We start from the raw sequence: 22,846 nt of genomic DNA, 5'->3' as shown, positions 1-22,846 counted from the left end.
ATGTTGACAGCACTCTTTTCACAGGTACATGTCACTATACCTTGCACTGAATGATTAAAGGCAGGATTGTTTGGCAGCTGACCTTCTATGAATACTGACTTTTAAGAAAAGAAGGCTAATTTGCCCGATCTGTGACTGGGTGAGTGTCTGAAAAGTTTCAGTACTCCGTCCATCATCTTGTTGTGTTGCTATATTCACGATAAGTGGCCAGGATATGCCCAGACTGGGGTGTCTAACCTGGGTGCAGGTACTGCACCCCAATAAATGTAAATGCCAACACCAGCCAAGGCCTATGAAAAGGGGCCAAAGGGGGCTACTCTCCTTCTTTTTGAGACTACAGAGTGGAAAAGCAATGGATGGTCTCTTGATCTCAGCAACCCTAATTTGTGTGCTTGATGACTATCGATAGCCCTACAACCTGTTGTGAAAAAGCACAGTGGCAAGTAAAAATACAATGGAAAAAGGAAATATTGCAGTCATGGCACGATTGCACAGGGTAAAGGCTACCTGGGACTTTTGTCCCCACTGTACTGGTCTCCTTCAAGCCAAAGGATTGTAGCATCGTTCTGATAGAGCTACCCCAATCAGGTTGACAGTTTGCCAAAATTAACATATTTTGTTTTTTGTGTAAATTTGCAAAAGTTTCAGAAAAAGGTACATAAAATTATGCCTATCATTAAGCAAAATTACAATTTCTCATTTAGTTTTGTGTTTTAGTGTGAAATGTGCACTTGCGTCAATTTTTGATGCAAGACCGTATACGCAGTAAAAAAGCAGTGCATAAAATGCAAAAGCAATGTGACCAGCAGCCACTCGTTTTCTGTTGTTTCCTTGTATTCGCAGCAAATGTTTACTGCTAATGGTGTCTGTTTAGCACATTTTTTACCATTGATGGCACATTGTTAGACAAAAAGGCGTAATGGAATAATTTCTGCAGTTTTGCATAAGAACTATAAAGTGAAATTCCCGAAATTACATAACTTATGCCAGTGTCATTTAAATGTCGACTAGGCCTAGCCAGAAGGAATCTACTGTATACATTTTCACAATTGGACCCAAAGTAAACAGTACATTTGCACTCTAAAAGTATATCTGTGCCCTGGTGCAGATGTTCCCTAGTCACAATATTTGTAATAGTACTCCTGAAATCCTGCACCGCTTGGAATGTGATATGAAGTGGCGTTGCTATTGCCCCATTGTGGAAAGTACTTTTTCTCCTAGGGAAATCCTTTGTCTTACATTGCTAGCGTGGTAAAGAGGAGTTTGTGAATGCTTACAAATTCAGGTTTGTGTCAATTTCCCAAACTCTCAAGGCCAAAAAGTCCTTGAACATTCCACTTCCCACCTCTTGCAGCCGTGGAGTACAATTACAGAGTAAATGATTTACAGCTCGTAGGACATGCTTTGGGAATGTCTATTGTGCGAGCAAACCTCATTCATAATTGCATATGAGCTTGTGGAATTTGGAACTTTGTGCCTAAAGCCGTATTTATGGTACAGCTCCAACCTTGCTCTTGGAACGGATCACATGCCACACTCCAACAGGCTATCTTAATGCTCAGTCAATCTCACATTCATAGTGTGCTCAACACCCTGTCTCCAGATTCAGAACTTTAGGATTATTGGGCTCTTGTTGACTTTAAGCAAGAGCTCAAATAAAATAACCTGGCTGTACAATGACCAATTCACAGGAATACTGAATATTCCCATTCCTTAAAGACCTACTATATTTTGTAAACATGTTCATATCTATCAAACTGCTTGTCTTACCAGCTAGCATGCAACTAATTTCATCCACCACGATCCTCTCTTTATGTTATCCATCCTATCTGTTGTCTCTTCTCATGTACACCATAGTTAATGTGCACTACACTTTTGTCAGAAAGGTTTCCTGTTATCATTGTTTAATTTTCAAACACAAACGTGCCAGTGCTCAAAGCCCTCCTCTTAAACAAGCGGCTGCTGCAATTAAATGTTCGAGCCCGGAATGCGGAGGCAGTAATCCTAAAGCCATCTCGGGCCTTTTCCATCCATTTACAGCCTCTCCCGGCCCCTTCAGATCACTCCTGCAGCTTTCTGTTTTTCCCCTTTAGCGACGCTTTTTCGTTTTTCTCTTTCTCCGTCTTTCCCATATGTGTCTTTTGCAAGCAGTAAATGCTTGAGGCAGAAAAATAAGCGCCGGCCCTCAGAAATAAGTGCCGTGCTCAGCACCGGAAACAAGCACAAATTAAGCCCTGCCTGCTATTCTGCTAAAAACAATCAATAAATACACAAAAGCTGCTCATTCTCACCTACCTCAGTTGTTCTGAGTCATTACAATAATGGTGAAATCAATGCAATCAGTGGTTAAAATCCACCGGAAAGACAAACTTGCTTCTCGGTCAATCTGTTCTGGAAAATGTGAAGACTGTTTTGAGAAATTCTTAAATATGTCAGTGCTCCTTTTGACAAATGTTTGCGTTATTATTTATCTACATTCTTCGATTAAATTCACTTACATTACATCTGGCAATACCTAATGCTGACCACATATGGACACTCAAATTAAGTGTCACCAAGGGAACTTTCTTCTAATTCCTCTAGCTCACAAAATGCATCCGTTACCCATCTTTTTAGAAATCTGTTGCCTACTGATAGGTCTTCAAAAGATCCAGTGCATTTCATCAGCGTCCAAGAAAAATGTGGGCTATTTACAAAGGTAACTTTCACTTGTGAGTAAGTTAATGTGTAAGTCTACTCTTATATGTTTGAGTAACTTTTATACTTTTTACTATTTACTAGTGTAAAGTCGCTCAGATGTTTAGACGTACATGTCTCCAGCCCTTAAGCAGGAGATGGAGTCAAATTTATAAGTGTAAGGTATTACTTGCAAAAAGGAGCAGTAGTAAGTTCAGCACCACACATGGCTAACTACTAAGACTGCAACACCTCCACCCATAAAAGATAAAGGAGGCAGGGACTTAAAACAGAATCTCATAGGAAGTAATGTTGAATAATAATTAAAAAATCTATATATATATATATATATATATATATACATATATATACGTGTGTTTTTTAACTAAACATAAATGTAACTTCATTTTTCAAAAAATGTATTTGTTTTAAACTATTTCTATAAATAGCATTTTGTAATTTTTCATATATAATAAATGAATATAAACATTAGCTTTTAATTTAATGTTATATTTAAATTAATTAAATTGTTAATACAAAGTTCAGTTATTAGTGCTGTAGCATATTTATATTTTGTTCTACATTTAAAATAAATATATAAAATTAATTTACACTAATATTTGGCATAAAAATATGTTTGCTATTTTTTAAAGTTTTAAGAGTAATCTTTTTTTTAATTTTCTCTATACTTTTCCATAGGGAGATCTCCACCCCTTACATTTCACATTCTTTGGGTGATATGTTGATGGCACACGATCATCTTTGTTTGATGAATCTTTCATTTGTACAAATTAGACATTATCTGTGATGCCTGGGTTGAGACAATGGTTATCCTTTGGCAAGTCTAGGGTTGAAATACATTGAAAATCTTTTTGCTGCCTAGGAGTGATGTAAATTTTACATACTTTGGGTTGCTAACAGGTGGCACACATACTTTATGTAAATCCTAGGATTGGGACACATTAAAAGATTTTTGGCTGCCTGTTGTTGATCACTTCCCATTATTTGGTTGATACAGGGCTTGCACACACATTTGACAGGAACGGGCCAGTCTTTTGGTTGTCTAGGTTTGTCATATTGGGTACTCCTATGGCTGCCAGCAGCAGGAGCATAGCTCCCTTTTGTAGCATAGCTAGATTAGCTATTTACAAACGTACTTTGGATTTAGTATAGTAGTACTCTTGCAGTACTTTTTTACGTACTTTTTTTACATGCCTGTGTGAATTAGCCTCAACACCTCTAACATGAAAATAAATTGGGAATCTTCATGGAAGGACTGTGTCCTGTTTGCACTTTTACTAATAGTTGGACTTTTCATGGCCAATTCACAAAGACATGTAAGGGTACATTAAAGAGTACTTCTTTATTATTTCCTGTTCCCACAAATGCTTTTCTGAATCATTCCCATTGTGTTGGCACACAAGAGATATTGCATTATTTGGTCTAATTGTGTTTGGCATACATTTCACATAGTTGGCATCCAGTCAAATTCTTTGGGCTGTCCAAGATTGGCACACATGCAACACGTGTGTGACACTGGAGAGAGCAAATTGTCCTGCATGTGGTTGGCAGTGCCATGGCTGCTGGGAGATGGCATGGAAGGGGACATCAGGAATGGTAATTTTGATGAACCCATACCTTGAAACCTAGAGGATTCAAACAAGTAAAGTGTGTTAGGAGGGTTATGTAATTTCAAAGAATAAGGTCGAGAATGTATGACATTCCATTCATGTGATATTAAATAACAGCTAATGTTAGCAATGGCTATAGAACTAATTTAATAATAATCTATCTCACGTAAATTCCCTAGTAGGACTGAAATAATGAATGTGGCTAATTATATCCCGCTGTCTTGGGTTGTGTCTGTTAACGTGGCAGGGGGAGACATATTATCGCTAAGTGGCTGACACATTTCTATTTGTTTCAAAGGCCAAACTGGCGAGGAGCAGGCCTGTGTCATCGGTGCTCTGTTTGTAAAATTAGAAGTGCTGCTTAGACACCAAAGATTGGCACTATAAAATGTCAAAGCGCGAATAGCAAGGATGCACGGTCCAATTTACTTCATGCCTCTTCAATTCACTCTTACAGGTGTCTGCTTTCTCCCCTGGCGACCCATTTTCTGTATTTCTCTTCCTCTGTCTTTTTTAGGTTTGGTTTGTTTTTCCCTACGTTGGTCTCGGGAAATGTTTGATGTGGAGAAATAAGTGTCAGCTCCCAAAAAAAAGTGCTGGTGTCCCCCACCGGCAGGCACCGGCTCAAATTAATCTCTGTGTTTCATGCATGACCTCCCTGCCATAACCCAAGACACATGCAGGTGGTCAGGAAATGGCACATATCAACGGTCGGACTGGTACAACAAATAGGTCCGGGCACCAAAATAAAAGTGCCCTCTATTAGAAAAGCAGATAGATAAAACACTTGGTAATATTCATTAATCAACAGTAAAAACAACCCTATCTCGCCATAAAACCGCTAAAAAAAACTGGGACACTCACTGATCTGTCAGACCAACCCATTGGGCACTGCCTGATTGTCCTATAGGCCAGTCTGACCCTGCACCATCCCTAAAATTGCAAATGAAAAGCGGTTGTGACCCAGCCTGAAGATGGCCCTAGGCTGCATGAGTATTAGACTTTATGCAGAGTTCTCCCTGACCATTTTTATTTGAGAGGGGAGACTGCACCTGGTGTGCTGGAGTGCAGTGTACCTGGTGAGGATGTAGTAAAACTACATGAGCAAACGTCCAGCAGGAGCAGTAAGTCACAGCGAGGTAGGAAACAGCACTACATGCCTGCTGGTTGTGGTTCGGCAATACCACTCTTCATCTGGTGGCATCAGCAGTTTCCTGCCGTCGCTACCGTCTAGAGGTTTATTGCCTTGTCATGAGTAGGGGAAGGAGTGTAGGCAATCGACCTTAACTGGATGTGCCAACCCAGGAAGAGTTATATGGCCGGCTAGGAGGAGTAAATGGATGAATTACACTGCTACACATGTATCCCGCCCACTCTGGGCCCCTCGATAGCACGATGTGTGGCCACACTCACTTACTGTGATGTTTCATACCCTTAAATGTAAGCACTAGTCATACTAATTTAATAATGTAACTCTCTTCAGTTCCATGGTGGAAGTAAAATATGCCTGCGACCGATTGATGCTTCCTCGTGAGTGTGTGGCTAATTGGAGCACATATCTGAACAAGGAGGCCTGTGTTGCGCTTAGTCATCCTGTTCCAATACAAGCTCTAATGTGACAGTAGACGAAACAATATTAACTGACCATGCAAAAGATGTCCATGATGTTTGTGTATACAGAAGCAAAAAGTTACTGTCGGCAAGCTCGGTGTGTTTTCTGATTCACAGTTTAGAATAGCTCGCCTTTGTTTTTGCCTTGCTAGGCACTGGACGGACTCCAAAGGTTTTATTTGCCTATCATTTGTGCATTGGTCTACAGCAGGGTTTTCGAAAACATACAATGTGACCTTTCATGAATCAACTCCCTGCGGGGTGATGTATGGGTGGGTGTTTAAATCTGCCAGTGTTGCGACTGAACTAGATTTGAACTTTTATTTGGTTACCAGTCGGAGTGGAGCAAATCATCGCGGGCTCACCATGGTCTCCCTGGTTATCCATGAGGGGTTAGAGCTATGTCGGACCCATACACACCCACAGTTTACGCAGACACTTAATGACCTCGTGTTTTTTGTGGTTCTTTTTCAGAGAATGGGACAGGGAGCTGGCAACATCAAAGAACAAGCCCAAACTTATTAATGCGCTTCGTCGATGCTTTTTCTGGAAATTCTTTTTTTACGGAATCCTTTTGTACCTAGGGGTAAGGAATACCTGTTTTCTTTATTATCATCACATAACACAATAATGGTTTAAACAATAAAATGAATTGCAGAATATCATAAAATGCTGAATGCCACCAGTTCCAACCGCAGGAGTAGCAGAGAAGAGGAATGGCTCATGTTTAGAAGGAAATTGTTCTGGGAAGCAATACAGAAAGGCATGTAATGCAACCTGGCAGTAAACCTGAAGTGCCTTTTCCTTTCTTGTGCGGCCACAACGTTCAAAGCTCAGTCGTGCGGCGCTTCTAAAGAAGTGAAGCAAATGGTGATTACACTATGACCTTTCACTGCCAACATGACGTTGTGTTATCATATATTTAAGTGTTTAACATGTCACACAAAAGTCGGTGTAAAAACCTGCCAACTTCAATGTTCAAACTTGATTATTAGATCACACTTCGGTTACTTTACCGACCCTGCAATTTCTCACTCTTGAAATCCGTTCTAAGGCAACATGTCTCTAAATTTTACTGAATGAATAGATGAATGAATGAAGAGGCTACGTTACGTCAGTGTTGCAAAAGAATGACCTTTGTGGTCCTCAGAGAAGCAAGAAATTTGAGAAATATTCCTTGGTTGCCTATTAAATACGCATTTCATCATAATGGCAGCCCGCAAACCACTCCGCAGAGCTTTGCATTGCCAGGGCTACTAGGATTATGCTGCACGGGGGGTCAATTATGCAGCAAGGTTATCTAAATTAAACCAAAGAAATGCAAATTGTGCAACACGTTCTTTATCCAGTAGTATTTGTAATGTTTATTTATTTGAGATACAATCATTTTTTTTAACAGCTGAAAATGTTGTCAAATAATGTTCCAGATGCACTAAATCCATAATTATGCAGTAAATGGTGCAGCCACAGAATCGCTTAAACCCACTGATCCTGACCCTTGCCCATTGTTTTATTAACAATTTATGCAAAAAAGGTATATGAAGCCTAAATATTCTAATTTCATTCAGTAACCGTTGTTAATTGCTCTTTGAAGAAAGCAGCTTTTTCAAGCTAAGAACCTCAAAATAAGCTTTTCATGTTAAACTACATAATGGGTATTATCTGTAATATGGTCCAATATTGTCATATTAGGGTTCTAGTGATAATTACAAACCCGGCTTTCAGCCTTGTGCTTTATGATGTCACCAAAACCCCACAATGAAAATATTGGACCATATTACACAGATATCCATTATACTCTCTTTCTATATGTTTTTAAAGAAATGCAAACATTTTGTTCCCTGACATCAGCACTTCAATACAAGAACATTTACACATTTAACTATCAAATACAAGCCTTCTATTGTTTAAAAAAGTCTCTTAATTCCCTGAAACAAAAATAAATTGCTCTGAAGTAAAAGCTTTTCGTTTTAGATGCTTCTTCCATTCAGGGCACTTAAAACTTTCTTTTTCTTTATGCTTTGGGAGTGCATATGTTTTCTTACTTTCTCCACTGTGTGCTGCTTCCTCCTTCTCTTTACCCCCACTGCCCATCCTGCTCATTTTTGTTTAAATATACTCCTCTCCTGGACCCCCCTCCTCTCTTGCTAACTTTCACCTCCTTACTTGCTACTCTTTTTAGATGATCCGCTGTTGCATAATTCTTCTTTTCTTTTTTATCTTTTATGCACCTGCTATGCTATCAGTGGTCATCCATCTCAAAATGGGTTTTTACTCATTTGAAAGTGGCCATGTATGAGGTCATCAAAAATGGGAACAAACCCATTCAAAGATGGCTGCCATGGATGCACACACATGCACTGTGGCCCTCCTTGAAATATTACAAACTCAGTCAAAGATGTCTGCTGTGGATGTGGTGCTATCTTTCAATGCATTAGTAATGTTGTTGGAAACTCATTCAAATATGGCTGCCGTGGATGCACTTGCTTCCACAACAGCCACCTTACACAAAGAAGCAAAGCTAATCTAGCAGATTTCACTGCAGAGATTTATTGATTTTACCAATTCTTGTTAGTAAATGCATCTTTGTTACTCAAACATAGGCTTGCCATTAGGTTTCTTCTACATACAGCTTTTGCTGCCTGCTGTCAATAACCTGTTGTGTAATATACAATATAGAGTGGTCTTGGGGACAGCACCTTGTTCTTAATTGGATGGCCATCTCTGTATTCCTGTTTTTCCTTCCCCTGGACTAATGTTGCTTTAGATTGTTTCTGATTGGATGATATGTATCCTTCCATAGGTTTATTTTTCTTTCAGCAGTCCATGGGGGTTTAAATCTTTCTTGCACTATCCCCTATTTGTTCCTTCTCGTTCACATCAACTGCCCCCCATGTTTTTATGGCTGGGAAAAATCCTATATTGTTTCATGAAATTTCACAATGCTCCATGAATATTTCGCGAAATTACACTGTAGTAGCAAAATATGATTTGCCCTTATCTCATGCCACTTGGTTTCACCCGAGCAAGTAAAGAAGTCTCGTGAGATAGCAGGAGGAGTGGGAGACTGATTTGAATGGAAAATATCTCTTGGCGAGATATTTTCTGTGTGAACCAGTCTCCTACTGGTATTTTGCTTAACCTTTAAAACTTTTTTACTCTCATAAAACTTTTTACACACTACCGTGTAATGTGTAATTTAAAGAAATGTCATGAATTTTGTGTAATGCAAAATTCAGGAATTTTACCTCTGTAATTAAACTTTCACCCGTGTCTAATTTTTTTTTTTCGTCTACTTTAAGCATACATTTATTTTTTCCACCAGTCTCTGCCTCCATGCTCTACATTCACGGATAGATAGCATGTTAAAAAAAGTACATTTCAAAAACACAGGTAAAGGTGTTGAGTGTCCTTTCTACTATCAGGTCCTTCATCAGGTGGCTCTCGGTTCTTGACACTCTGTCTACCCCTGTCACAATAATTTGTAATCGTGTTGAAGAGTCACTGTCTTTTATAACCCAAATGAAAAGGGTGACCACTATTTGTTTTCTTTTACTTGAAACCCTCAAGAAAATCTTGCCATTTCCCCATGTTGAAGACCTATTAATAGTAGTTTAAGCAGTCTCTTTGCTCTGGGACTATGCCACTGCATTGTACTTGCCCCTGGACAATGGCAATGCATTGTACTTAATGCAATGCTTCTGTTCATTGGATTATACTTGAAAATTAGCTAATGAGGAACCAGTTTGGAAATACAGAATCAATCAAGGTGATTGTCATGTCGTTTAAAAAGAAAAACATCTCTTTTGAACTTGGATAATCTAAGTAGGAAAATCAGTGGGTCAAGCTGTGTACATTCTGATATTTTAATGACAAATCTATTTCTTGAACTTCAAATACACTTATGAATACCTACACCCTGGAGGCCAATGTAAACCAAAATAGTACAACAAAGAAGACAGGAATTAGGATGGGAAGAACTGTCAACTGTATGCACTCTCCGGCAAACCCATTCGTCCTATTAAAGTATCTTGCAGCAGAACAATGTCACTGATTGTTCCATACAACTATCAATTGCGTTGTTGTTAAAACCTTCCTGCTTACTTAGGTTTCAATGCATTCGTAATGTTGTTGGAAACTCATTCAAATATGGCTGCCGTGGATGCACTTGCTTCCACAACAGCCATCTTACTTACGTTACTTCTACCTCCCTGTGTTTTTAGGACTCCGAGGTAGTAAGGGGATATGATCTCATTGAACACCGGGGAAAGATAATCCAAGAATGGGGCCGAAAGTGTGTTAAATTTCTGTTTCATAAGCAGTTGTAAGAGGTAAGGTATCCATTCCTAAGGTGTCTCGAAGGTGGTGAATCCATTCAAGAACAGTAAGAGTTCTGTTTGTCCCCCATCTCTGTTTCGCAGCCATGAGGCCATGAGTTTATTTTGGAGCACTATAATTGTATATGCAGCAAATGTGGGGTTAAACTCTGTTCTATTGCGTCCTGGACTGACTTTTAGTATCCATGAAGCCACTGGCACCACCAAAGCAAATGCAGTAGTGGTTCAGATTGCTCATAGTCTCTCCAGCACTTATCAGTGTTGTGTTGGCACTAAACTGTAAAGTTTACTTGGTGTGTGGTACTAATATCTGACCATTTTTAGCATAGCTTCTTTCGTTGAGGCCAATCCTGCAGTCTTTTGGATTCTGGTGTGAATCAGCTGCCAATCTTCATCTGGCAGACATCTACCCAGTACACACTTCCATGGGATCTGATTGTGGAATTTCTTTAGTTTTTGGATTATATTAGAACATTGCACATGTCTGAGAGTATCTTAATTAGCTTAGTCAGCTTATTAGCTGACAAGTGATAGTAATTCCTTTGAGTATCTTACAAGTGTGGCACGTTATGAGTCTGAACCACATGTAACAAGAATTGTGTTATCTTTATCCCAAAATATTCAATATCGAGTATGGCCCAACTAAAAGTAACTGAGATTGTAATGTGTTTATTTGAATTTATGTGATTGAAAACGTGAATGCTTAGGATCTCTGAAGGTTCACCTTAAACTCTGATGCCTCTTCCTAGTCCTTCAACTCTTGCATCAGTGGAATATATCTGCTGAGGTCGGTGAGCATCATCCAGATATCATCTGCATGCATCACCATATTATGGATGCTCTTACTTACCTGTATGCTCTGAATCTCAGTATTGTGGATTCTATCAACTAGCATCCCTATCTTGAATTTTAAAAGTAATGTGGATGAGGGGAGCTTTTCATTATGCCACCTTTTGAAGGATGGGAATGTCAATAACTTTAATACAGACAGGTGTGTCTCTATACCTACAGAGGATTCAGCCCCTAAACCTGATTCTCAGTCCAAACCTTTCTAGCATCAGGCTCAGGACAAACTTTTGCGGTACCTAAAATGAGCAAGATTGCTGTTTTGTGGGTCCTGTGGATGTTATCTCTAACTTACATCATCTTTTTAGTGTTATCCCTGCAACTTGACCCGGAGGTGAGCTTAGGGATCACTGATACCACAGCTTTCAGAATGGTGTGCTGTGAGACCTTGCTTGGGGGATATGTTCAGTGATTTAGGTAATACCACAATAGTCCTTGTAAAACAGTGCGAAAACCAATCTGGGCCTGGTGCCTTACCATTCTGCAATTTAAAATGTAGGTAATAACTCCCTCACAGTTAATGGTTAGCTGTAATCTGTGGGCCTGTTTCAGTGAAAAGAGCTTCACCCACACCTCCTCAAGTAAGTTCCAGGTGGAGAAAGATGTTGTTTCTGCTACTTACAGTTTACTATAACAGAAGGTGGTGGCTTATCTTTATCTGGCTAATTACTTGAACTATTTGGGCCTCTGTTTGACTGCACTCTGTACTTCTTAACCATAGCTCTGAGTTTACAGGCCAGTATCCTGCTTCTCCAGTTGCCTTTGATGTAGAAGTTTGCTTAGTGAGGTGTAGAGCAGATTGCACCATTACATTCCAAGTCCTTCACCTGTGCTAGCGCAGGTGTCTTAATAAAAATGATTAATGAGTGTTTATATATTTTGAATAATAAGTTTATGTAGAAAATATAATAATGTAGCAAAATAAAGCATGCATTGGAAAATGTGATCAGGAAGAATGGCCACCAATGTTAACGAAATGTACTAATCAATGATTAAATAGTATGAAATGTCGAATACCTATGTTAGACTAATGTAGTAATATATCATACTGAAGGTTATGAATTAAGCTTTAGATTTATTAATTGTAGGCCTCAACTTAGCGAGTGTCTTGACCTACTTGCCAGGCCTCATGTAAAAGCTGTATTTCTTAGCGTTTAATTAAAAATGCTGACCAAAGAGAAGTTAAACTATGGATGTCTATTGTATTGTTCAAATGTGCTCATAACAGAAGCTTTTTGTGTGAACCGACTGCTAGGAGAAGATGTTTTTGCTAATGCGACATTTTGGGGGTCATTATGAACACAGCGGGATTTCCCGCCGTGTTCATGCTGGTGGTCTAAACACAGACGTTGAAGACCCCGCTGGCCTAATAAAGAACATTCCACTGGGCCGGCAGGCAGAAACAGTGTTTCTGCCAGCTGGCCCAGCGGAATGCTGGGCCTGGACATTGCCGACGGCTCCACATGGAGCCATTGTCAGTGTCGCAGTGTGGCGTGTGCAGCTGCACCTGTCGCGCATACGTGACATGTGCAACGGGGCTATGCACGGGTGCCCTTGAGCACCCCTTCCGCCAGCCTTTCCCTGGAGGGGGAAACCGCCAGAGAAAGGCTGGGGAAACACAGGTTCTTTATCTCTGCCCTGTCGGATAAGGAGCTCCGCCATCATCCGGCTGCCTGGGGGTGGTAGCGGAGTCCCGCCTGTGGCGGTCTACCTGTGTTCAGAATATGGCAATCCAGACTGCCATGTTGGTGGCGGTAATTTCCGCCACCGCCGACATGGCGGTGTGGACTGCCATGTTCATAATGAGGGCCTTTATGTGTAGTGTGTGTGAGACTGACTTTCCCAGGACAAGAACAATGAAGATACTGACTAGAGTAGAAGCTGCAACAATATTGTTACCTGCCAAGTCGGATGATGAGGACATCACAAGATGAACCAATCAACAATGTGAGAACGGAGAAATAGTAGAATTCATAGATTAAGGAGATTAGTTTTCTTGGACAGAGTGTGAACATACGATTCATTGACCAATAGGGAATTAGGGGATGGTTTAGGCAACTTTTATATAACGACAATGCACAGTGAGAGGACGGACATTCGAGGACATTCTGGCTCATTCTGCCCATATTTTCCTGACCGAAAGGTTATTACTTTCTTATGCGTCTTGATAAGAGACGTGCTTGACTTTAATGCCTAATGGCTTTGCCCTTTTATAATTCTGATGCCGAAGCCTGACGCTTTGCTGATCGACTGATGTCCTGAGGACGAAGACTGATTCTGCTTTGCTGAGCCACCCTGAGGATAGGTATATTCTATGATGATAACTATGCATATTTGCTTTTTCTTTCTAAGTACCAACTGCACTGTTTTGATAGAGCCATAGTTAGATGTTTTTCCAAATTTGTGTTAATGAATTGTTTTGCATGAAGCCCAACATGCTGATGCTAATCTGATGTTAGTTAAGGATCCTCACTAATGAATTATGATAACAGGAACTAATGCTTGATACATTTCTCTGCTAAACTTCATGTACTTCATTTCATTGACACAATTGACTTTGCTATTGATTTGCACCATAACTTTAGAATGTGTTGTAGTTCAAGCTTTGATTCGATTGGGTTTCTTCCGCCGCTTTGGACAACCAGTGTTGTTTTTGTATGTGTTTCATTTGATTTTGAGATTAATCTACATGATCTTAGCATTGTTAATATAGGGAAATAGACATTCTAAACTTTTACTAAAGGTGTGGTTATTCATGACTGAAAGGTCGTATTGTGTGACAATTACTGACTCCATTGATTATTGATGTATTGATTCCTAATGATTATTGATTATTGCATATCGATTATTGATTATGTACTGGATCTATGGTAAGAACATCTTTGTTGTGAGTTGTAAGGAAATGGCTCCCTGTTGCAATTACCCCACACTTTTTGCCTGATACTGATGCTGACTTGACTGAGAAGTGTGCTGGGACCCTGCAAAGCAGGCCCCAGCACCAGTGTTCTTTCACCTAAAATGTACCATTGTTTCCACAATTGGCACAACCCTGGCACCCAGGTAAGTCCCTTGTAACTGGTACCCCTGGTACCAAGGGCCCTGATGCCAGGGAAGGTCTCTAAGGGCTGCAGCATGTCTTATGCCACCCTAGGGACCCCTCACTCAGCACAGACACACTGCTTGCCAGCTTGTGTGTGCTGGTTGGGAGAAAATGACTAAGTCGACATGACACTCCCCTCAGGGTGCCATGCCAACCTCACACTGCCTATGGCATAGGTAAGTCACTCCTCTAGCAGGCCTTACAGCCCTAAGGCAGGGTGCACTATACCACAGGCGAGTGCACAGGTGCACTGTGCCCCTACAGTGTCTAAGCAAAACCTTAGACATTGTAAGTGCAGGGTAGCCATAAGAGTATATGGTCTGGGAGTCTGTCAAAAACGAACTCCACAGCTCCATAATGGCTACACTGAATACTGGGAAGTTTGGTATCAAACTTCTCAGAATAATAAACCCACACTGATGACAGTGTTGGATTTATTAAAAAATGCACACAGAGGGCATCTTAGAGATGCCCCCTGTATTTTACCCAATTGTTCAGTGCAGGACTGACTGGTCTGTGCCAGCCTGCTGCTGAGAGACGAGTTTCTGACCCCATGTGGTGAGGGCCTTTGTGCTCTCTGAGGACAGAAACAAAAGCCTGCTCTGGGTGGAGGTGCTTCACACCTCCCCCTGCAGGAACTGTAACACCTAGCAGTGAGCCTCAAAGGCTCAGGCTTCGTGTTACAATGCCCCAGGGCACTCCAGCTAGTGGAGATGCCCGCCGCCTGGACACAGCCCCCACTTTTGGCAGCAAGTCCAGGGGAGATAATGAGAAAAACAAGGAGGAGTCACCAGTCAGGACAGCCCCTAAGGTGTCCTGAGCTGAGGTGACCCCTGCCTTTAGAAATCCTCCATCTTGATTTTGGACCTCTCCCTTGCCCAGGTGGTGGCTACCCCAAAGAGCCCCCCCCTTGCCTGCCTGCATCGCTGAAGAGACCCCTTGGTCTCCCATTGAACTCCATTGCAAACCCGACACCTGTTTGCACACTGCACCCGGCCGCCCCGTGCCGCTGAGGGTGTACTTTTTGTGCTGACTTGTGTGTCCACCGGTTCCCTACAAAACCCCCCCTGGTCTGCCCTCCGAAGACGCGAGTACTTACCTGCTGGCAGACTGGAACCGGGGCACCCCCTTCTCCATTGAAGCCTATGTGTTTTGGGCACCACTTTGACCTCTGCACCTGACCGGCCCTGAGCTGCTGGTGTGGTAACTTTGGGGTTGCCCTGAACCCCCAACGGTGGGCTACCTTGGACCCAACTTTGAACCCTGTAGATGGTTTACTTACCTGCAAAACTAACAAACACTTACCTCCCCCAGGAACTGTTGAAAATTGCAGTGTGTCCAGTTTTAAAATAGCTATTTGCCATTTGTGTGAAAACTGTATATGCTATGTTGTAGAAGTTCTCTTTTTTGATTTAATGAGTGCATTTCATACTGCTGGTCTTTACAGGTGAACGTCAGTCAGAAAGGATGGCCTCACCTGTAATTTACAACTTTTGCGCTGATTAAATATTTATTAACATGGCTGGCCTTCTTTTTTGCAGTGCTACTGCAAATCAATTTCTATAGAGCTGGATTGCATGTCCTTTAAACATAACATCTCCTTTCTCGATATGGCAGCCATTATTTCTTCCTCCTTTTTAAGAATTCCCTTTATGTTGGCTCATCAGGCAGCAAAGTCGCCCAGCAGTCTCTGGAACTGATATTCCTTATAGCTTCTAGAGAATATGGATTATCATACAGAGATCATAGTTTTCTTGCGGCTTTCATCTTAACTCTGCAGGATTTTGCCAGCATCTCCTAGTGCCCCTTCTTTCCTTTTGTCAACACTATTTGTACCTAGATGGCTGTCTGTGGAGGGTCCCTTATGTCTTCCCAGTATGAGCCTTTCTTCTTCTGTTTCGGCCATTCCATTGTGAATACAGCTCACTTGGCCCAGGTCCAGCTGTTCAGCCCAAGGAGAATCTTTAATTCTTCAATGACCCAGGGCATACTGCTCAGCACTGCTGTCGCTTTGCCAGGGATTTCCTCTTTTAGGAGAATGTGATTAGTGTGCCCTATACCCTGGAGTCCCAGGATTTCAGTGGCTTTGATTGCTGTGTGATTAAGTTACATTATTTGGGTTCCCTCCCAGCCACAGCAGTGTGATTTGCCCTCTTTTGTGTCTTCTAGAGCATACCCTTCCCCATCCATTATTTAATGGGTAATTTTGTGTCATGCTCAGACTGAGTAAATTACCTTAGTACGGGAGGTCCCCAGTATCCCACTCTTAAAGCTGGAAGGGTGGCAACACAGACTGGAAGAGTAGTGATCACCACAGTGAATTCAGGAGACCTCTGCTCTGACTCAGGGCTCTATGAGGCTCTTGTTTTGGAGGGCAGGTTGTTGTTGTTGTGGAAGCATTGCAGCCCTCTTCTCTTCCTTGTCTAGGTTGACATCTGCTCCAGGCAGGGTAGACACGAACCCAGAACAGATGGCATGGAGCGGCACCACCTGCTCTGGTGGAGGTGGTATGTCGTGTTTTTTTTTATCCTTCATTTATGAGGGCTTCGGCCTTCCTGTGACTGGGAGGTACAGCCCTGCCCTTACATCCAAATGGTCTGTTCTTTGGTCACTTATCAGAGATTGTCCCCAGGATGACATCTCTGCACACTCTGAACAATCAGGCCACCTGACACGGTCACCCCACTCATGATTGAATGGGACCAGGGCCTTATCAATGAAGTGCTTTTCTTGCAGTCTTCCTCCCTGGAGCTTGCGAGCCCCTCAGTGGCAGTACAGAGCATAGGACTCCATCTTGACATCTTGATTTCTGGAGGACATGACAGTAACAATATCAACCCTCTTCAATTCTGGGGGCAAAATGAACAAGGTTTAAGTAGAGCTGGAGAAAAGCAGTATCATACTTGACAACCTGAAAGTGACTAAAATGTGACAAACCCTACGGAGAATAAAATGCGGGACTAGGAGAGAGGCATAGTCAGTGAAGAAATTATGTTGTTTTAGTAGAATATTATTTGTTTTGTGTAAGGCTTTCATTTGGTGTAGTGCACCTAGTTCTGGAAGGTAAGACATAAGGAATGTTTTGAGAAAGTCTTGAGATTGAATAACAAAAATGTGCATAGTTTAAATCAGAAGTTGTATTAAGTGTGTTTAGACTGAAGTGTAATAAGGGTAATAGAAACGTGAAAAAACAATTGAAATCACTAAGGAGAATAAATATTGTGAGGGCCAACAATGTTTTGGGAGACAAATACTCAAAATATAAGACTTGCGGTGTGATGTTTGGAAGCAACATTACAAGATGTTTAAGGAAGAAATGTAAATGTATGGAAAGGACTTTGTCATAAAGCAAAATACACACACTTAACAAGAACTGGCAATGCTAGTAGGTTAAGCTTTGACCTCTAGACTTTTGCATGTTTTGTCATATATTTTACAAAGCTTTATTGATGACGAACTTGCTGGGCCCTCATCAATGTAAAAAAAACACTGTCTAGAAACAAATATATATTTGGTCTCTTAAGGGGACTAGTTTGTGTGTGATGAGTGCCTTGTGAAAGGATAGAATGTGGTCTCTCACAGTGAAGTTAGCTAAATGCTGGAGAGGGGTGGACCCATTGCCCCCTGCTGTATTCAGAAGTGGCAAGAGATACAATACCAGCCTGATTTGCTGACACAATGGGGGGGCGAACATTTTATGATACAAAAATATGAGAGAAAAATTATTCAGTACAAAAATACCTATTTTACATATTTACTTTGAAAAGCACAAAATACTACAAAACTAAAGTGGACAAACAAACTTTACATATATATAATATATATAGATAAAACTATTTAACATTATTAAAAAAGCTTTTTCAAATATACAAGAAAAAATGCAAATAAAACTGAATAACTTACAGATGACATAACAAATATGTAACTTAAAGAAAACCCACCAAATGAAAACAAAAAATACAAAACTAAATAAAATGTTAAATAAGAATAAAATATTTTAAAAAACATAAACCACAAATATTTTATTTTTTATACAAGCAATGTTTATACATTATAAAAAAATAATTACACAGCATACCTATTAAATCATCACAAATAAAAAAGCAAAACATATATCACTGAAACAAAAATTTGTCAAACAATTAAATATAAAACAATGTAAAATAAAAATATAAAATTAAAATTAAATTGTAATAAAATCGAAAGATACTAAAACAAATACAAAGCAGTAAGCAAAATGTAAATGCAAAACACTTTCAAAGTCACAAATTCTACTATTAATAAAATCACACAAACATTAGCACAATATAGATACAACATAGATACAAGGAGGAACGTGTTTAAGACTCTAACTACAAGCTAATAAACATTACAAACTACATATAAATGAAAAAACGTATATCATCATATCTCTGTTCGTACAAACATTATTAAAAAACTCATATATTAAAGAAAATCAGACTTTTGAAGGGTCAGAATTGCTATGTTCAGTAAAATCTGAGAAACAGTAGGGGATGTGTTAAACTTTGAAGGGGTCAGATTTACTATTCCGATTCCAACTTGAGCAACAGTAAGGTACGTAATGAACCCTAAAATTGTCATATTTACTGTTTCCACTCTACAAGCTGAGCAACAGTAGGGGAAGTGTTGTACTTTAAAAGGGGCCAGATTTACTATTCCCACTCCAACCTAAGCAACAGTAAGGGAAATATTGAACTTTAGAGGGTTGATACTTAACAATGGCATTTACTATTCACAATCCTAAATAATATATAAAAATACAAAACTCCTACTATCTAAAAACAGACATACTTACAAAATACTATTCAAGTCATATTTAACAAACTACTTGGATTACTTTAAATACATATACATTAATTATGGCATTTTATGTGTATTTATAGCGTGTTCTATCAACCAGGAGGGTATCCTGGCACTGACCAGGTAAGAGGCTAGCCTACCATCTGTTTGAAGAGCCAGGTCTTCCATTTCTGGCTGAATTGAAAAAGTGGGGAGGAGACTCTATTGTCTAGTGGAAGGGGGGTGGCCTGCAAGATGGCTGAGCGGCTGTGCTGAGCGTAGGCTCCTGGCCCGGCCTTAACATCCTGAGGCATACAGCGTCCTGGCGGCCCTACATGCTAACAGTCGGGCTGTATAGTAAGTCACAAACGAGGGACTGTGTGGGAGAGGGTGCTGGGCCTGCTCCATGACTCCACCTGCCCCGCAGTGCCTGATTCTAGTGGGAGCACACAACATGTACCCGATTTTCGACCACCCCCACGACAGAGCTTGTGCCTAGTACCTAATATACATTGGACCACGTGTGGCAGGGGACCCTACCCTCCCTCCCAGCAGCAGCAATGGCACGACACTGCTGGACGGTAAAAAGAATCAGGATCGGGTGTAGGGCTCAGTCTCCCAGTGGGACAGGCCACTTGCTACAGCCCATGGGGGAGAGGGGGATGTGGTGACCCTCAAGGCCATAAGGACCGGAAGGCAGGGACAGTGGAGCTGGGTGTTTTAAAGCACTGACAACGGCACAATGAGGCTGTACATGACTATAAGCAGCATTGATTTCCTCACACCAAGGGGCGTCCCGCACATTACGGCACACTGTAGGTCTCTAGAATGCGGGAGAGGATTGACGAGGCCTCCAGAGCGGCGTTCGGGGACCCTGGGGAACAAAGAAACAGAAAGCGGTGAGGGTACCAGGAGTGTGGTGGGAGCAACCCCCGAGTGACAACTTAAGACAGAGTGGGGCAACAAAATTATAACTGGAACATGGAGGAACAGTAGACTAGCCAAAATAAGGTATTGCTCTGGGAACATATTAGACAGCAAGAAAGGAACCACATTTACAGTGCATGGCTTGCCAGACTGGGGCCTATTGTGGGAACACTGCTTGGTACCGGGAGCACCTCCTTGCCGCCCCTGTCCTCAGAGACCTTTGCACCAAGGTTAGGGTGGAGCCTGAGCACATTCAACAATTCACAGACACACAGAAGAACCCCAATGCTGGAAACCTTGTTCAGGATATCTACTTGCTGGAGATCCCCTGGGTGGTCCGTATAACACCACATTAGTGCTGTTCAGATTGCAGTGAACCTGTTGTCCACCATTTAGAGTAGGGGCTATGGTGCTGCAGTGAACTGTACCTGTAACACCTATGGAGCACCTGGCAACATAATGAAAGAGCTATTCTACCTCATAATAGAGTGGACGTCTGTTTCCCTGCCATGACAGTGGGGCAGGAGACGCATATATTGTAACTTTTTACCCTGTAAAGCTTCACAAGTGCTGGAAAAGTGCAGTGCTGCATAACGCACATTGGAAGGGACAACAATCGATCCTGCTCGGCAACTCTCTCAAAATGGGCAAAGAGAAGGCACACAGAACCAGTCAGCAGACAAAGATCAATCAATAGACTGCAGATGGCATTGCTCGCACACACCAGACCTCAAATGAAGGGGCATGGAAAGCAGGATCAGAATTCACAGGATCGCTGATATTACTGGTGATTGAGGCATGTAATACTGAGGTCCAGTCTAAAATTGAAGTAATGGTCATTGATCTTAATCTCCTACGAACAGATCTCCGCAAGGTAGTAGAACGATCAGCTGAAATGGAACAGCATGTGCAAACAATTTAAGACGAGGTGTCTGCCCTAAAATCAGTGGTTGCTAAATTGGAAACCTGCACGCTCCTACTTGAGAAGCGGGTAGAAGATGCTGAAGTGTGTATAAGACGTTGCAATCTTAGATTTGTGGGATTCCCTGAGGGGGTAGAAGAATCGACGGCTGAAAACTTTTTGGAAGACTGGATCAGAAAAGCTCTCCTGGGGATGAAGCTGTCATCCCTGTTTGCAACGGAAACGGCTCACAGTGCATTGGTTCCATAGCCATCACTTATCATTCCCACAAGAACCATCATAGCAAAAATTCTTAGTTACAGAGACTGTGACAATATCTTGAAAGGGCAAGGCAAATGAGGGACTCTGTCAGCAAGACCGGATCCTCGTGGTTTGCGGCTGTTCCCAATATGTCCACCTCTTGGCAGCTCCAAACTCTACTAGCCGTTATAGCACAGAGTTAAAGAATGGCCAAGTGGGGGATGGGTTTTAGGTTGGGAACAGCCGGGAAGGAGACCTGTGGAAGCAAGAGTTAGGAACACAATAGCAAAGTTTATTCACATTAATCTTCATGAATTTTGTTAATAAATCTCTATACTTTGAGATCATGAGAGATCAAAAGCTTTTCAATAACATGACTTTTTAGTTCTGGATACCTGGAAGTAAAAGAAGGATTACGCAAACTTTCATTTAAGCATTTCCAGAATAACACCTTATGCACTGGCCATGGAACTCTCTCAAGTTAGTTCTTGGAATAGTAACTATGGCATGACAAAAGTCAATTAACACATTAATTCCCAAAACATGAACAGCGAAAGATTCATGAATAGTACTGTAAAGTCACACTCTGTTTTGATTTGAGTTTCAGGATTCAGTTGCCCAGAAATTACTATGCATCTCATTGCTAAACTGTACATCAAGATTCCATTGCCAGGAAATGATCGCGCACTCTGCCGATCTGAACTGCATGGGTTAATTGCCAGGAATGATTCGCGCACAATGCTGCTGATTCAACCATCAAGATTCAAATGTCAGGAAATTATTGCACACTCTGCCGATCTGAACTGCAAGGGTTAAATGGCAAGAATGAATCACGCGCACTGCTACCGATTCAACCATCAAGATTTAAATGTCAGGAAATGATGGCGCGCTCTCCGATCTGAACTGCAAGGGTTAAATGCCAAGAATGAATCGCGCACACTGCTGCGATTCAACCATCAAGATTCAAATGCCAGGAGATGATCGCGTACTCTGCCGATCTGAACTGCAAGGGTTAAATGCCAAGAATGAATCGCGCACACTGCTGCCGATTCAACCATCAAGATTCAAATGCCAGGAAATGATCGCGCACTCTGCCGATCTGAAATGCAAGGGTTAAAGGCCAAGAATGAATCGCGCACACTGCTGCCAATTCAACCATCAAGATTCAAATGCAGGGAAAGGATCGCACACTCTACCGATCTGAAATGCAAGGGTTAAAGGCCAAGAATGAATCGTGCACACTGCTGCCGATTCAACCATCAAGATGCAAATGCCAGGAAATGATCGCGCACTCTGCCGATCTGAACTGCAAGGGTTAATTGCCAAGAATGAATTGCGCACAATGCTGCTGATTCAACCATCAGGATTCAAATGTCAGGAAATGATTGCGCACTCTGCCGATCTGAACTGCAAGGGTAAAATGCCAAGAATGAATCGCGCGCACTGCTACCGATTCAACCATCAAGATTTAACTGTCAGGAAATGATGGTGCGCTCTGCCGATCTGAACTGCAAGGTTTAAATGCCAAGAATGAATAGTGCACACTGCTGCCGATTCAACCATCAAGATTCAAATGCCAGGAGATGATCGCGTACTCTGCCGATCTGAACTGCAAGGGTTAGATGCCAAGAATGAATCGCGCACACTGCTGCCGATTCAACCATCAAGATTCCAATGCCAGGAAATGATTGCACACTCTGCCGATCTGAAATGCAAGGGTTAAATACCAAGAATAAATTGCGCACACTGCTGCCGA

The 22,846-nt window shown here is 41.4% G+C and overlaps 1 protein-coding gene across 1 annotated transcript in view; it reads left to right on the top strand.

Moving 5' to 3' along the window:
• CFTR (CF transmembrane conductance regulator) overlaps nucleotides 1–22,846 on the top strand; it is a 1,002,572-nt gene that overhangs the window by 163,685 nt on the left and 816,041 nt on the right. Inside the window, exon 3 of the mRNA XM_069228908.1 lies at nucleotides 6,393–6,504. Within this exon, the coding sequence (XP_069085009.1) occupies nucleotides 6,393–6,504 (112 nt within the window). The remainder of the gene's footprint in view (nucleotides 1–6,392; nucleotides 6,505–22,846) is intronic.

Source organism: Pleurodeles waltl, chromosome 4_1 (assembly GCF_031143425.1).
Source record: "Pleurodeles waltl isolate 20211129_DDA chromosome 4_1, aPleWal1.hap1.20221129, whole genome shotgun sequence".
Classification (NCBI taxonomy): domain Eukaryota; kingdom Metazoa; phylum Chordata; class Amphibia; order Caudata; family Salamandridae; genus Pleurodeles; species Pleurodeles waltl.
Note: the sequence above shows the minus strand (reverse complement) of the source record. Positions and strands in the feature narration are given on the sequence as shown.